This window comes from Rattus rattus, chromosome 14 (genome assembly GCF_011064425.1).
Source record: "Rattus rattus isolate New Zealand chromosome 14, Rrattus_CSIRO_v1, whole genome shotgun sequence".
NCBI classification, from domain to species: Eukaryota; Metazoa; Chordata; class Mammalia; order Rodentia; family Muridae; genus Rattus; species Rattus rattus.
Window position 1 is genome coordinate 63,903,042 of NC_046167.1, and position 16,056 is coordinate 63,919,097.

The window sequence follows — 16,056 nt, forward strand, 5'->3', positions numbered from 1 at the left end:
TAGGATGTCCTATCTCATAGTCTCGCAGCCTGCCGATCTCATAGTCCTCTCCCTTAACTCTGCTTATTGCCCCAGAGGGATGATGAAATATTCTTTCTTAAATAGAATCTTCAAATGACGTTTCCCCAGGAGCCCATGAGGCAGCAGCCTGCTACTGTGGTGTGTAGTCTGCTCATGACCTGATGAAGTGCTGTGTGCTGAATGATCTCAGTAGATACAGTGGGAGGGACCTGCTGGGCTGAGGCTGTGATGTAGGCTGCCATGTGGAACCAGATCATAGTGGTCGTGAGGCAAAGGGCAGATGGCAGCTGTGGAATGTGCCACACATATTCTTGTGACATGGTCAAGTTCCTGCCTCGTGCAGATGCTCTTGTGGTTGGCACTGACCTGTTGCCCAGGCATGTGAAGATGTGAGCGTTATAAGCAGGGTTTCCATTGCTGTGAGGATTCCCCTACAGTTCCAAAAGCAAGCCAAGGAGGAAAGAAAGGGGTTATTTTATTTGTCTGATGCTTCTATATCACTGTCCATCAGCAAAGGAAGTCAGGACAGGAACTCAAACGAAAACTGGAACCCAGAGGCTGGAGCTGACGTAGAGGCTGTGGAGAGGTATTTCTTACTGGCTTGGTCATCCTTCTTTCTTATAGGGGTAACCTGACCTACAATGGGTTGGGCCCTCCCCCATTAATCGGTAATTATTAAAATTTCTTGTAGACTTGCCTACAGCTGGATCTTATAGGGGCATTTTCTTGAGGTTCCCTTTTCTCCGATGACATAAAATTGTCCAGTGAGTGTGAATTTTGTAGCTTGAATGTGTTGTTGGAGGAGTTGAAACTTGAGAGTGTGTGGATGAGTCCTATCCCTGGGGTCATAATGACATAAAAGAAAGCAGAGCCAGAGATATGATCGGTGCACGTGGTTTTTACTTGCTATTTCAGTCATGAGTCAGTAGTGGTACATATTGGCTTTGATATAAATATTTGGGTAAAATGTGCCTGGTACCTTCTGAAACCAAGATTTGCCACAGAGATAAATTGCACGATACATGACTGAATATTGGAGCTGTTGTTTGCCAAGCTTATATAAGGTGCTGTGTAGGTATGGAACTGAGGAAGGGGGCTTGGCAGCTTTGTCTTTGTTCCCGTGATCACAGTATTGATAAGGGGCTCTGGCTTCAGCAGCTTTAGGTCCTTTTAAGACCCCAGTGTATGTGACAACCATTTGCCCATTTAGACTGCTGGCCCTGCCCGGTGCCTGGCTCTCTGTCGGTCACAAGTAGGCTGTCCTTCACCAGACTGTTGATCTAACCATGTAAAGTAACCCAGATAGTCATGTGCTGTAGTTGGTACTTTTTGGGTGGCAGGCTACCTGAGGTATCGAGAGAGTGTCATGAGTGACGTCTATCTAGATTGTCCCCTTGACTAAATCACCACATTTCCAGCCTTTTCTCCCACTCTAGCCTCCTTCCTGTCTTCATAAGGTGCTGTCTGTCTGTCTGTCTGTCTGTCTGTCACAGACCCACAGCTCTCCCATGTAGGTTTCTACCCTCCGTCTCTTGAGTGTCGTTCTAACAGAAGCTGGGTTCTGACATCAGTAGAGACAGCAAAAATCCCCAAGTCTTTGAGGACATCCCCAGTTTTCTAACAGTTGTGGCTTTGGCTGGTTATGTGGTTGGTGGGTCCCCCTGACCAGTAAGGAGGTTCAGGTCCTCCCTTCGTAGTAGGACCTCTAGGTACTATGCTTTCCCATCATGAACAGCATCAAATCTTGTTCCTATACTTGAGAACTAGGCCATTCTTGGCAGTGTCAGAACTCACCCAGGAGGGGGAGTGTGCAGTTGTGTCTGTTTCCGATTTATAGAGGGCTTCACTATCTGACTTTTGGCTCAGTCTGTGGGGCAGATGGAAAGTGAGTAGTGTGTCGAAGGCTGTGCCCGTGGCTTGGCTGTGTGCTGGGCAGAAGTAGCCAACAGCAGCAGGGCAGGGCCCTGGGCCAGCCAGCTCTCCAGCCCAGCCGCTCCACAGAGGACTCACCAGGGGCTCTTGTGTTTCCAACACCCCAGGTATTGCATTCCTGCTGAGGAGGAGAACAAGCTGGAAGATGTGGTCCACACCCTGCTGCAGGGCAATGGTACCCCAGGGCTACAGATGCTGGAGAGCAATGTAATGGTAGGTCTGTTACTTGCCTACTCAATGGTTTAGGGACTGAAAGGGGTTCTGTTGTCAGCTCCTGACAATGCTGGGTTGGGCCTGGATGTGCTCCAAAAGGCTTTATTTACGGGCCTAAGGAGGAAGCTCACCATGGCCTCTGCCTTGCCAGAGAATTGATGTCAGCATTAGTCTATCATGATTGTCTTGATATTTTCTGAAGGATTATAATAATCTGGTTGGTTAAGCAGTCCCCCCATCAACTGAACTTTCACACAACCTTGGCTGGTGTCTTGTGCCATACAGCAGAGGGGCTGCCTTGCAGGGCCATAGTGGGCATGCCTCCATCTCAGTTGGCACTGTCTCCCCAGATCTCCCCAGAGGTGCTGTGCAAGGAGGGGATCAAGGTCCACAGGACTGTACAGCAGAGCGGGCAGTTCGTTGTCTGCTTTCCTGGATCCTTTGTGTCCAAAGTGTGCTGTGGTTACAACGTCTCCGAGACTGTGCACTTTGCTACCACCCAGTGGACGAGCATGGGCTTCGAGACTGCCAAGGTAGGCAGAGCGAGCAGGCGTCCCGTGGGCACTGATTGATGTACAAACTGACACAACCACAGCCTCTGAGGTTGTCAGGGGTGGGGTTGCAGATCCTTGGAGCCTGGAACTTGAGAGGAAGAAAAGTTTTTTGAGGTTTATATTATGAAGCTTTTGACTTCCAATACTGGCCATCCCGTAGTTGTGGGAACCACTCAGAAATGTAGAAGATAACCTCTGGATCTGAGTATATTGAATTTCTCTGCTCCTTCTGAGTTGTGGTTCTGCCTCATGCTGGCAGAGAGGTGCCAGCACTTTTCTTAGAATCTTGGTACTATTCTCTAGGTAAGCAAAATGGTTGTACAACTAATCACATTAATGTAGGTCCAACGGCCACTTTAGGAATTCACACAACTCATCTGCCACTGCAGTCGTGGAAATAGATCCTTGTAAAGGGGGTTCTTCTTTCAGGAGATGAAGCGCCGCCATATAGCTAAGCCATTCTCCATGGAGAAGTTGCTCTACCAGATTGCACAAGCAGAAGCGAAAAAGGAAAATGGCCCCACCCTCAGTACCATCTCAGCCCTTCTGGACGAGCTCAGGTAATGTAGACCCAGGTCTCAGGACCTCAGGTGAAGGAAACCACAGAACTAGCTGCCTGGTTGAACAAGCAGGTGGCGGGCGGGTCCTTGAAGTGCAGGCCTCTGAGGTCCATAAGGACTGGAGCTTTTCCCCTTTGGTCCTCTGCTGTCCTCCTGTATGATCCTGGGAAGCTCTTGGTGAGCTGATGATGTGTGATGAGTGTGGTCCCAGCTGTCATTCCTGTGCTCTGTGCTGAACTTGCCCTCTCTAAGCTTTAGGGTTCGCAGTATAGAGAAGGCTTCTCTCCCTGTGGCTGTTGTCCCTTTAGCATGGATCAGGTGTTTGTTCATCCTCCTCATTCATGGCGCCTGTCCCTTATGCACAGGGACACAGAGCTGCGACAGCGCAGGCAGCTGTTTGAGGCTGGCCTTCATTCTTCCGCACGCTATGGCAGCCATGACGGCAGCAGCGCAGTGGCGGATGGGAAGAAAAAGCCTCGAAAGTGGCTGCAGCTGGAGACTTCAGAGAGGAGGTGCCAGATCTGCCAGCACTTGTGCTACCTGTCGATGGTGAGTGGTGTGCATGGAGCCCAGTGTGGCCAGCCCATCCTGGCCACAGCACCAGGCCTGCTTCAGGGCTTCAGGCAGATCCTGGCCTCCTCACAGTACGGTATATTGTGTTTTATTCCACCCAGTGGCCCACCCCATTGGTTGTAGCACCCACATTCCCTTTGGGAAACACCTCATTCATTCCCAGCCAAATTCTCTGTGACTTTAAATTCTAAGGCTGGCAGTAAAGATTAACGCTGGTTTTATTAATGGGTAACAAATGTGAATTGCTCATAACCACTGAGTTTGTGGTTAGTCCTTGGAGCCTTTCAAACCTGTTGTTTTTAAATTTTTGTTTGCATGGAGGCTTCTAAGAAAAAGCCCCCAGATTTAAAGGCCTGCCAAATATTCGCACCCAAGTGTTGAGACCATTGTTCCTGTTTCTTTCATACAGGTGGTAGGACTTAAGGACTAATGAAAGATAAAAGTATACAGGCCCTCCCTTCGTGTTAGGCCCTCTAGGGTCAGTGGCTTTCCATGTTGTCTCAGGTAGCAGGGTGCACTCTAATCGTGGCAGCAGCACAAGTGCCTTACTACCAGCCCCAGTGTACTGGATTCTTGAAAGATACCCTCCCCCCACACACATACCCACACTCTCACACCATTCACACACTCCCTTATATTTAATGTTCTTTCATCAGCTCTGTTGCTGGGCTATGCCTAAACCTCCGTGTTGCTAACGCTGCCTGAGTTATTACTAAACCTATACTCCATCTTTGCTACCCTAGACCCACTGAGGGGCAGGTGGGCCACTCTTCCCCAGTCTCTTACATGGTTGGTGTGCAGCTCTCGAGCCTGGATCCTTTTCCTACATGGCCATCTCCATCTCCTTACCCAGGAATTCTCAAGTTTCTGCCCAGCTGGCAACTTTATTCCCCAGTACGAACCAAGTTGGGGCAGGGACCCTCAACATCTTACATGTGGGATTCTTGTTCAACTTAGGGAGCCCAGATCACATAATGCAAGCTCTAGGCCAAATCCACCACAGCAAGGCACTTGTGTGGTGGGCAACAGCACTTCATGGCCCTCTGTTGTATTGGAGGGCATGTCTTTTTCAAAGGGGTCATGACATGTCTTCTGGAAGGGGGGACAGGGCTGCAGTACCCTGCAGGTCCTCTGGGGTGCTAATTATCAGGAGCCCAGTCAATGTATTTTGGTCAGAAACTCCCCAAGTCCTGACCTCTCGGCCAGTGCCAGTACATTTTGTCCCATCTTGGAGGAGAGCTAAGGCAGAGGCTGTTTCTCTCTTACCTCCTTCCCCTCCCACTGCCCTAGTTGAAGACCGTTGCAGGGTTTCTTATCAGGTTGTAATGTTGTGAGTCACTGAGCCAGGTTTGGGCAGATGTGTGGGCAGACGGCCTTGAACTCAGCTTGAACACGTTCCCTGCAGGTGGTACAGGAGAATGAGAACGTCGTGTTCTGCCTGGAGTGTGCACTGCGCCATGTGGAAAAACAGAAGTCTTGCCGTGGGCTGAAGCTGATGTACCGCTACGATGAGGTGAGTTCTGACGTGGGCAGGGCCCTCCCCAGCTGAGACGACTTAGCTTAGTGCCTAGCCACTCCAAGTGGAGAACTGTAGCTTGAGTGAGTTCTCAGTGTGTCTGTCTTCACCCCCTCAGCACTCAATCTACACATTCTTTCTTGCCTTTCCAACCTCTTTCCATGTTCTCACTCACTGGCTGCCAGATTTCAAGCTTACTCCATTCAGCAAGTTTATTTCTTACACAGGAAGTTCCTGATTCCAGCTCTCTAGAAGCTGTTCACTTACCTTGACATTGCATTGCAAAGCAAATTTTTGCTGTCAGGACTACAGCGCAGAGCATTTTCTTCTGGCCGTGTGGGTCAGAAAGCTGCCATGAAGGTCACTTTCTGGCACCACTCTGGTTGCTCAGTGGCTATACTGTCAGCCCTGGAAATCTCCTGTGGTGGTTCTGCTAGCTTTCCTTGCCAGATTCTACAGCGTGCTCTCATGAGGCCTTGCTTCTCCTGACCTTGTATAGCTTCTCCTGGCTGCCAGATAGCCACTGGCAGTGCTATCTATCTAATACAACAGGACTTGGTGGATAAAGTACTGGTTCCCAGGATCTGCGTTGTCCCAGTCACTAAGGAAATGGAAGACTGTGATTGTCAGTCTCATGAGATGCAGGAATGTGAATTTCAGCACCCCTTGACCCTTGTCTGCATAGCCAGGAAGCATGCAGAAGGACCTGCCACAGGACTTTGTTGGTTGTGGACTGTGTACCAGTGGGGCAGGGAAGGGGGATCGATCCGTTTGAGCCCAGGACTTACGGGCTGTGATAGTTGATCCTGTTTTTGCATCTCTGAACAGCACTTAGCATCCCAGTTGGTCTTCTAGCATCTGGAGTTATGTAACATAAACACTTCCTTGATCCCCGCACCCTGTCTGAAGTACTGAGATATTTATGCTGTCTTAAGCCTGCGCTGCAGATAGATGCTTTTGGACTCCATAGTCCTTCTTTCTAACTCCTCTTGGGGTGGAGGAACATCTCAAACGCCATCCCTGGGCTCTCGCAGGCCAGAGTTCCTATGCTAGGCCATGCTAACCCTGCTCTGTCTGACCAGCGCTGCACGCCTGGCCACCTGGTGCCCTTCTTCAGGTTTCATCTTTGGACAGTGCCCACCATCGCTGTTTCCCAGCTCTGCAGCAGCACATCATCCATGTGGTCCCAAGCTCTGCCTTTTAGATTCTCAGGCAACAGTGTCTTCCATGCTTCCCCCACTTCCCTCCTTGGCTGTGCTCCCTGAAACTTGACCACGTAGACAAAGGTGCTTTCAAGACCTTTACATACTTGTCCCATGCTTGCTGAGGCTGGTTTCCGAGGTTAGAAAGCAGAAGGAGGAGGTCTATTTGCATCCGTTTTGTTCAGTGGCAGTAAAGTAACTTACTTCTGTGGTCCCTACTTGGTCACATGAACAGTAAATGACACAATGTGCTTAAAATTCTCAGCAATGAGTGGGAATTACTGTCTGGCTTCCTGTATGTACCACGGCGTCTTCCAGCAGTGGGCAGGGCCAGGGAATGTACATCGGTGCACATGATGTGCACAAACAGCATGAAAGCACTTGTGAAAATGCATCCTACAAACTGAGCAGTGGGTGGGCAGCCACCTGGTCTTGTAGGTCAACATTTCGCTGTGACCAGAGTCCTGAAAGAACACTCTTGTGGTCTGATGTCTAGTCAGGAAAAGTCATCTAAGCGTAAGATGCTACTCTCTGCCGGAGGCTTGCTGTAGTAAGAGTCAGCACTAGTCCTCACTTGAGTTAACTGATTGGATCGAGAAATGTAATTTATAGGATCAACACAACTCTTAGTTCAAGCCCTGTGCAGCCCACTGACAGCTGCACTAAAGATTCCAGACCTGTTGCTCCCACACCCTCATACTCTTGCTTTTTGCCTCCTATGCCCTGTGAAGCTCCAAGGAACAGCAGGGCTTTCAGGATCCCAGGCCACTTGTTAGATAGAACCTTAGACGGCCTGCCCAAAAGACAGCCAGGCAGTGTTTGTGCTGCCTCTAACTAAGGCTTTCACAAAGGAGGAGTGAGTTCTGAGGAGGTCACTTTTCCTGTCCTGCAGCTGCTTTGCAGAGGCAGAACGTGACTACGTTGACCTCAAGAGTCTTTGGTGCAGGCACCTCCATACCTCACTCATGGTGCCAGGTATCCAGGTTTCCTGCCTATGCTCTCTTGTTCCTGAGATGCCCTTCCATCGTGTCCCTGGCTCGTCCCAAATGTTTTCTTCTGCTGCTTCAACCTCTGGAGAGCTCTGATTTCAAGTTTTGGCTCAGCTATGGATACATATGGATGCATGGTTCTCTTGGATGAGTAAACGGCTATATAGTTGTCTCTCTTTCCCTCTCTAACGCAGAGGTCACCTGATAATGTCACATACTGGAGAACTTTCATAGTGTCACGCTGTAATAATGCCTCATATTTGGATGCTGTTCTTAATTTCTAGATTTGTCTTGTCATGTTGGCCCTCAGAGATAACTGCAGCCTCAGTTTCTATATGAAGCAGTTTCAGGAGATGGTCTGCTTCCCAGTGTAGAGGCGGCTGTTTCTCCTTTGCAGGACAGGCATTTGAGGTCTTTGTGGAGAGTTACATACATGTGAATGCAAGGAATATACATGTGAATGCAAGTAAACCAGGGGCAGAGGTGTCAGATCTCCCAGAGATGGTGTTAGCGCAGTGGTGGGCGGTGCTGGGTGCTAGGAGCCCAAAGAGGAAGGTGGCATGCGACACTCGTCAGCAGTCCCATCAGCCCCAGGAGTTTCTGCCCTGTTCACACGTTTTCTGCATCTCTGAATCCTAAAGCCATTTAGAAGCCTGACAACACACTGGTAAGTCATAGGACTCGGTGCCTGGGAGTCCTCTGCTGCACTAACTCCATGCTGTCTGTCTGTCCTCCTGCCAGGAGCAGATCATCAGTTTGGTCAACCAGATATGTGGCAAAGTGTCTGGCAAACACGGTGGCATTGAGAACTGTCTCAACAAACCCACACCAAAAAGAGGTCCCCGCAAGAGAGCGACTGTGGATGTGCCGCCATCTCGGCTCCCGTCCTCATGAAGATGCTGAACCCACGGTCCCTCACTTCTATATTTTTTGTAATTACTATATTCTAGTTTGGAGTACTTGCTGTAGGATACAAGCTGTCTTTGCACTAGCTCTAAAGAAGAATTTCTTCTGGTTTTAGAGAACTGATTTTGTTTTAGCATTAAACTGTTGAAGTTTTGTACGTAGACACCTAGGTCCTGCAGTCAGGTTGGAAGCTGCGTGCACTCACTGTCTAAACCCTTGAGGGCTGGATTGATTTGTGTCGCCCCACGGCTGAGAAAAGCCTTTTTTGTTTGTTTTTGTTTTGTTTTGGTAACTGTTAAAGAATAAAGGCTTTTTAACCCATTTTTGAAGAGGGTGAAGTTTGGAGAACAAATTTTAAAACCATCAGTCAGATGAGATTTTTTCTAGTTTGGAAAAGGGATAGAGGACTCACACACACACACACACACACACACACACACACACACACACACACACACACACACACACACACACACGAAAACTTGAAATGGCTTTACTTTGGCTGTCTTTTCTTCTGACATTGCGAGGGGAGTTTGTAACTTTGAGCCCCGTTTGTTTGGCTGGGCGGCTATGGCAGCTGAAGCAAAATGTGAGGTCTGAGTGACGAGGTTCTCACACCAGCACATCACTATGCATCCGCTCGAGGAAGAGAGAGGACAGAGACAGAGACTGCCTGCCTTGAGGGCCACTGAGGGAGACCTGTGCCTGATTTCATTAGGAAATCCATTCTGTTATTTTTTTTTTTGGTGCTGTTGGCTACTTTATCAAAAACAAAAAACCCTTCGATAGCATCCTTGAGGAAAGAGGAAAACAGCAGTTGACTGTAAGTGCTTCCCTGTCATCCGTGCAATCTCCCGACATCCCACCTCCATCTCCGCTCCTGTCCCTCACACATCAGCATTACTGTTTCCCACACTTGGCCACTAAGTCTGCAGTTGTTTTGAATGTGAAGACACAGCTGTGTTCATCCTGTCTGTTTTTTCTCTTCATGTTTTAACAAAAAAAGAAAAAAATAACAAAAAAAAAATTCCCATCCCTTTTGTACATACTCCTGTAAATTGTTTTAAATACTTGAGCCTTTTCTCGGTGGGGGGAGGGAAGGGGTGAGAAGATGAAGAAAAAGCCTTACATTTCAGTTTCTTCATCGCTGGATTGGATGCTTACAGGGTTTTTCTTGTAACATTTATAAGTGCTGCTTACATCACTCACCAACAACAAAACATGGTAATGGAGTAGCTGTTGCCCTTCTCCGGTTGTGTGTACAGTATGTGTGGAATAAAAAAGGGAAACTGTTTTCACAAGCTGTTCTTTGTTTCATAATTGGATCAGTCCGTGGCTGCCCACATTGCACTGAGCTTGCCAGTGGGGACTGCCAGGGACGTCCTCGGTCGGATCCACGTGGGTGGTGGTTGTTGCAGAAGACTGAACTGTTGGAATATTTAACGATCACCTAACAGTCGAGTGTTTCCCAATGTGGTTGTCCAGTTCCTATGGCCTTGCTGTGTACTTTTCCCTCTTTGACAGTAAACTCTCGCCTATGGCTTACAGTTTGACATTTAATTTATTAGCGCTGCTCTGCACCCTCCCGCAGGGAGGTTCTGTGTGGTTGATTGCCCGTTCTTTGTTTACTTTTCAGGTTTGTACTACAAGGTTTAATAATAAAAACAAGTTTTTTGGACATTTCGTCTGTCTTGTGGACCGTGAGGGAAGGGAATGGGCTTTGGTCAGTGGGGTCGGGGCTACAAGTCCTCTCTCTTGTGCAGGGAGTAGAACTACAGGGTCTCTGGGGCTGTGGCTCATGCCCTGGGCACCTTGAGAGAACAAGCCAAGTTCTGCCTCAAGTTAATTTCTGCTGAGGTGCAGGTTTTCTCCTGGTGGTGATAGGTCTATGTCTTTCAGATCCCAATTTGACCACTGGTGGTTATGTTAACCAGACTCCACTCCCCATTATGGTAAGACACGGAGCCCACGGAGCCTGGCCTGGTTCCTATTTCCTTCAAGCCCCTCCCTCTCCAGTGGACCTCCATACCTGTGTTCCTCTAGGAATTCTTGGTCATATCTGCTGTCAAAGCTCTCATACTCACCGGCTGCGCAATGTTTAGTCCATAGCTTTATTGTGACCACTTCTCTAACAGTTCTCACATCTCATTAGCAACTGTGTAAAACCAAAAAACCCAAGCACCTGGCTTTGTAGGAAGATTCTGCGTACAGCTGAGAAGTCACTTAAATGTCCTGAGTTGAGTCACACTGGTCACTGTCATCACTGACACCTGGGGTGGACTTTCTGTCAGTGTTTAATGTGACCAAGGCCGTGTCCACTTGTACCTCCTCTTCATCAGCCTGGATGAGGGGAGCATCAGCAGTGTCCAGGTCAGTGCAGGCAGAGGGTGAGGCAGGTGGCTGGGATGCTGATTCTGAGGGATTTGGAATCTGAAGACTCATTTCATTCTGACTGGGGTTGGATTCCATCTCTGTTGAAGAAAGTAGAGAAGGCCTCCCATTGAAGCCAACTGTCTGAGAGCTGACCACAGCCTACTATCAGGACCACAGGTTAACAGGCTGGCTGACCACATAGTTTATACTGTGACACAGTAAGACTCTTTAAAACCATGCAAGGTCGGGTTTTAAACACTGTGTTTAAAGGCTAAGGGGGTAAAAGTCTTGCAGCAACCCTTAGTTTCTTAATTCCTATTCACTGGTGCTAAGATGAAGTCAGAATTATTTGGCCCTTTAGCAGTTCTCCAGTTTTACAAGGATTTTCAAGGAATCAAGATTTTTACACATAGCCAGTCAGTAACTAAATCATTCCTGGCTCTGCATAGGACCGAGGAGGATGAGTTCAGAGGAATCGGACCCTCAGTACCGTGCGCCTGTAGCTGAGGCCTGAGGGGTGGTAAGAAACGAAAGGACTGCATTAGGAAAGCTGTTGAAGGTTAGTCCTGGACTAAGGAAGCAACTGCTCAGTGAACATGAAATCACAACGTCAGAAGTGGAGTTCCACCACCCAGTAGAGCTACCATAGCCCCAGTCCAGTGGCATTGCTGGGACCTGAGACTGCCTCACTGGAGGTAATGGGATTGGGTACACAAGTTAGGACAGCCTACATTCATGTGCCTCACTACCTATGGGAAAAGGGGTTTGTGGAAGAAGCTGGGCTCAAGAGATGTGACCTTAGTGTGGTCATTACTCTTACCCAAACCAGGGGATATCACAGTAGTGTCCTCTCCACCAGAGTTCAAGAAGACATCGAGCGCCTCCTGGTCAGAGAGGTCCATCAGGTCCATCTGCTCCAGCACGTCCACATTCACTTCCATGGAGGACATGCTGCCCATGGGCTCTGAGAGTAGAAGACATTGCTTAGGCCAATAACACCGTTTCTACCAGTTTGTGCCACCAGTAAATGACATTCCAGTCTTAAGCTGCCCTAACTTACCTTTCATGCAGGTTGTATTTGGATGCAGGGGTGGGTAGGAGCTGTTTTCATGGGTTAGAAGGGAGTCAAGAAATCCCATCCTATGTCATCGTAACCAAAAGTGCAGTTTTTATGGCGGTAGCATGAGCACAGCAGCTCATGAGCAGGAGTCGTCATGGTCACAGCCCAACTACCAGCCAAGAGTAATGCTAGGAGTGAGTCGGGGCCTGGGTTTCACGGACAGGAGATAGCTACAGGGTGGGTGAGGAGCAGCACAAACGTCATCCTGGAAGGATGAGTGTTGAACTTGAAGGAGAGGCCCAGCTAATCACATGGAAATGAACTAGGCCTGCCTAGCCTAGTGACTCACATCTTCATTCCCAGCACGGGAGGCTGAGACTACAGCATGAATTCATGCCAGCTCAGGCTATGTATCACACTTTCCCCAATTTTGTGATTCTCCTGCCTCAGCCCTTAGAGTTCTAGAACTGTAAGTGAATGTTCACAATTTATTCAGAACTGTTATTACTCTGGTTTTAAAAAAGCTGTCCCAATTGAAGTAGAAAAACTTTCACCTAATTTGTCTCAAGTATTGAAAATATTTATGAGTATTGAATATCAAACTGTCAAAAACAGCAAAAATAGAATCCCAACAGGCTTTGGATGCCTTACTACAGAATAAAGAAAATCGAGCCATTATTTCCGATAGAAAAAAATGGTGCTCTTGGTGCCGTTAATCTTAGCACGCGGGAGGTAGACACAAGCAGACCTCTCAGTTTGAGGTTGGCCTGGTTCCAGTGAGTTCCACAATATCCAGGGTTATGTAGGGTCTTAGCTCAGAAGAAAGACACCCCCAGAAGTCTGATTCTGCCCTGCTTCAAGTGCTGGAAGCATAGGCGAGCACTGCCATGCCTGGCTACAAAACTGATTTTTGCCAATGCAAAGACTGAGCAGTGCATGCTGATTAATGTTCCCTGGAAACCAGAAACAAAACACTAGCCAGGGGTCCATTCAGTGTCTAGAGCATGCTCATCTACTCAGGAGAAACAGAGTGATGTGTTCCAACACAGAATTGCGAAACTTGGTCAGTTGTGAGTCTTACAAACACTGCAATTACAATCAAACTTCAGACTAAGTTTATTGAAGAACTTGAAAAAACAAACAAGGGAACAGAGTGGGGTGGGGTCTATTGTACACCAAGACTCATTGTCTGCATCAGAAGCCGGATGCTGTCCTGTGTGATGTACAGAGTTCAGTACTCTCAGCCACTGCCTGTGAGATCCGGTGTAGCACCTTTAATCCACTCAGAAGCAAAGTCTCGCCATGTCCTCGAGCATTGCCAAATGTCCCACATAGTCAAGCCATTACTTAATGAAGTCACAAAAATCACACTGTAATATCCTAATCTGTAGCTTTAAAACACACGGATGTAAGGAGAGACACTGCTTTATCAGAGAACTGAAAGTCAACATCTAGACTTTATGAAAGAAAGATAAACAACTTACTCACAAAGGCTAATGACCTCCACAGCCTGATGGTAAGGCCCCACTCCGGGAGAGACCACTAATGTCACTGTGCATTGGAAATCAAGCTGGTGCCCATCTCCAACTGTACTGACTAGCACGGCAGTAATGGTGCTGGAAGGTACTTTGCACGTAGAGTGGTTTGAATGAGAATGGGCCCCCATTAGCTTATATATTTAAATACTTGCTTTCCAGTTGGTGAAACTGGAGGATTAGGTGGTGTGGCATTGTTGGAGGTGTCACTAGGGTGGACTCTGTGGTTTCAAAATTTCACACCATTCCCAGTTGTGTATGTGTGTGTGTCTATGCACTACTTAGGGATCAAGATGCTCCAGTCCCATGTCCGTGTGAATGATTCCAGGCTCTCAGTCATGACAGTCATGGAATCTAACCTGAAACCGTAAGCCTCTATCACAGTACCAGAAAAATATGTAAGACAACATGCTACAAGAGGAGAAAATAGTCATCAGTGTCACCCAGCAACAATCCCAGTGAGCTGCCTGCAAGATGTGCTGGTGAGAGAGTGGCACGGATGTTATGGGAGTAACGGGAGTGACCGACCACTTCTGAAGAATTAGCTTTGAGGCTCAAATAGCTAATCTCGAGATTGCTACAGTAGCGCCAAGTCTGAGACTGGACAGGTCCCAGCCTAGAGGGAAAACTATTATGATCATGCCACAGCAGGACATGGACACAGCAATAAACTACTAACGACTACACTGTTCCACGCATTGTTACACGCATAGATCACTGCTCCACTCACTCTACCTGAGAAGCTTAGATGGGTGTTAGCACAAAGACACTGTTACAACAAACACGCCTACAACATGCAGAGAGTATTCAGTCCTCAGTGGGGTGTCCTCTTCATATCCCTCAAGGCTTAGACGTTGACACGGAAGAAGAGCTAGGGGTGGTGCTCGACTCCAGGGAATAGCATCTTCCAGTCACAACTGGACTAAGACACATGAACTCACAGATAGTGGCAGAAATGCACAAGACCTGCTCAAGTTCAAGTCAGACAAAAACCAGCACAGAGAAGAGGAAGTGGGTACAACCCACTTCTGCCTCTAACCCAGAAGCTATTTGTGACTGATACCTGCTGGGAAAGGGGGAAAATCAGTTTTCTGGAGTGTGGTTGGTTATACACTCTAGGACAGACACACCTATGCCCAGGAGTGGTTGGCCAACACAGACTCCATGTTGTATGGGTGTTTTTGTTGTTTTTCTTTTCTTTTTTTCAGAGCTGGGGACCGAACCTAGGGCCTTGCGCTTGCTAGGCAAGTGCTCTACCCCTGAGCTAAATCCCCAACCCCTTGTATGGGTGTTTTATTAAGAATTTGTACTTTTTTTCTTTATCAGAGAAATAGAAGGAAAGAAGGAGGGAGAAGAGAGACACATGAAGTTTTGGGTGATGGAGTGGGTGAATAAGATTGGGCCCTAGAGGATCATATATTTCTATGTTCAGTGCCCAGTTGGTAAGCTGCTTTAAGGATTAGGAAGTATGGTAGAGTCTTTGTTGGAAGAGGTATGTTACTGTGGGTGGGCTTTAAAGTTTCAAAAGCCAGTCTTATTCTGCCTGTGGGTCAGACTTACTTAATTCTGTTGAGCACCTATTTGCATGCAGCTATGCTTCCCCCGTGACAATGGACTAATCTCTGAAACTGAAGCAAGCCCTCAACCAAATGCTTTCTTCTCCAAGAGTTGTCATGGTGTCTCCTCAGAGCAACAGAACTGAAGGGGACAGAAGTTGGTGCCAAGGAGTGATGTACTGTTGTGACAGGCTTAACTATGCTACTTGTTAGTGGAATGTAGACTAGGAAAACAGTTGAACGCTTTAAGCAGGTCGTATTGGGCTATCCTAGTAATAGCATAGAGAATGGTGCCATGGGAGATGTGAACCATGGGGGAATTAAGAGGTTTTGAAAAGGAAAAATACTATCAGCTGACCTAGAAACCATTCTTGTGATATTTTGGCATAAAATATGTCTGCACTTTGCCCTTGTCCTAAAATTTTGTCAGAGTCGAAATTAAAGACTTTTGAATTAGTGGCATTAGCAGAGGGTGTGGTTGTTAGTAATTAGTTTTAAGCATATCTTCAATGAAAAGAGCAAACATGGCAAAACCAAATATAAAATGCACAATTTGAGGAGTGTCTTAGGGTTGCTATTGCTGTGAAGAGACTGAGGTAACTCTTAGGAAGGGCAGAGCTCTACGTAATGATCCCTAGGCAGCAGAAGGTAGGAACAGCCACACTGGGTTGGTGTAGCCTGAGCATAGAAGACCTCAAAGCCTACCTCAAAGTGACACACTTCTCTAACAAGGCCACTCCTACTCCAAAAGATTTAACCATTCAAACACATGGCCATATGGTGGTCATTCCTATTCAAACCACCACAAAGAGAAAAGGACCACCAGGAAATATAATGTCTAGTATTCAAAGAGATAACAACTGTAAAGAAAAGCCTGAAGCTAAATAAAATAAAGCCAGTGGTGACCTAAAGGCAAACTTTGCAGCAAGCTAAGCTTCTGACTTGTGGAAAAAAGAATTTAAGGAAAGCTTAAGCAGTAAAGGAAGCCATCAACAAAAGCTTATGCAAATGTGAGTCAAGGAGGGCCCAGGTTCTAGCCCAGCAGCAGGAGAACTTGGCAGCTTCA

At 47.5% G+C, this 16,056-nt stretch overlaps 2 protein-coding genes across 5 annotated transcripts in view; one reads left to right on the forward strand and one right to left on the reverse strand.

The window, feature by feature from the left end:
• Positions 1-8,902, forward strand: part of Jarid2 (jumonji and AT-rich interaction domain containing 2) — a 178,232-nt gene extending 169,330 nt beyond the window's left edge. For all 4 annotated transcript variants that reach the window (XM_032884370.1, XM_032884369.1, XM_032884371.1 and 1 more), the window contains 6 exons: positions 2,061-2,166; positions 2,517-2,699; positions 3,150-3,280; positions 3,646-3,829; positions 5,259-5,366; positions 8,302-8,902. In XM_032884370.1, coding sequence (XP_032740261.1) covers positions 2,061-2,166; positions 2,517-2,699; positions 3,150-3,280; positions 3,646-3,829; positions 5,259-5,366; positions 8,302-8,454 — 865 coding nt within the window. In that variant the 3' untranslated portion in view covers positions 8,455-8,902. The remainder of the gene's footprint in view (positions 1-2,060; positions 2,167-2,516; positions 2,700-3,149; positions 3,281-3,645; positions 3,830-5,258; positions 5,367-8,301) is intronic.
• A 1,656-nt stretch (positions 8,903-10,558) lies between these two features.
• Dtnbp1 (dystrobrevin binding protein 1) overlaps positions 10,559-16,056 on the reverse strand; it is a 191,633-nt gene continuing 186,135 nt past the window's right edge. Inside the window, 2 exon segments of the mRNA XM_032884248.1 lie at positions 10,559-10,937; positions 11,660-11,803. Of these exon segments, the coding sequence (XP_032740139.1) occupies positions 10,690-10,937; positions 11,660-11,803 (392 nt within the window). The 3' untranslated portion in view covers positions 10,559-10,689.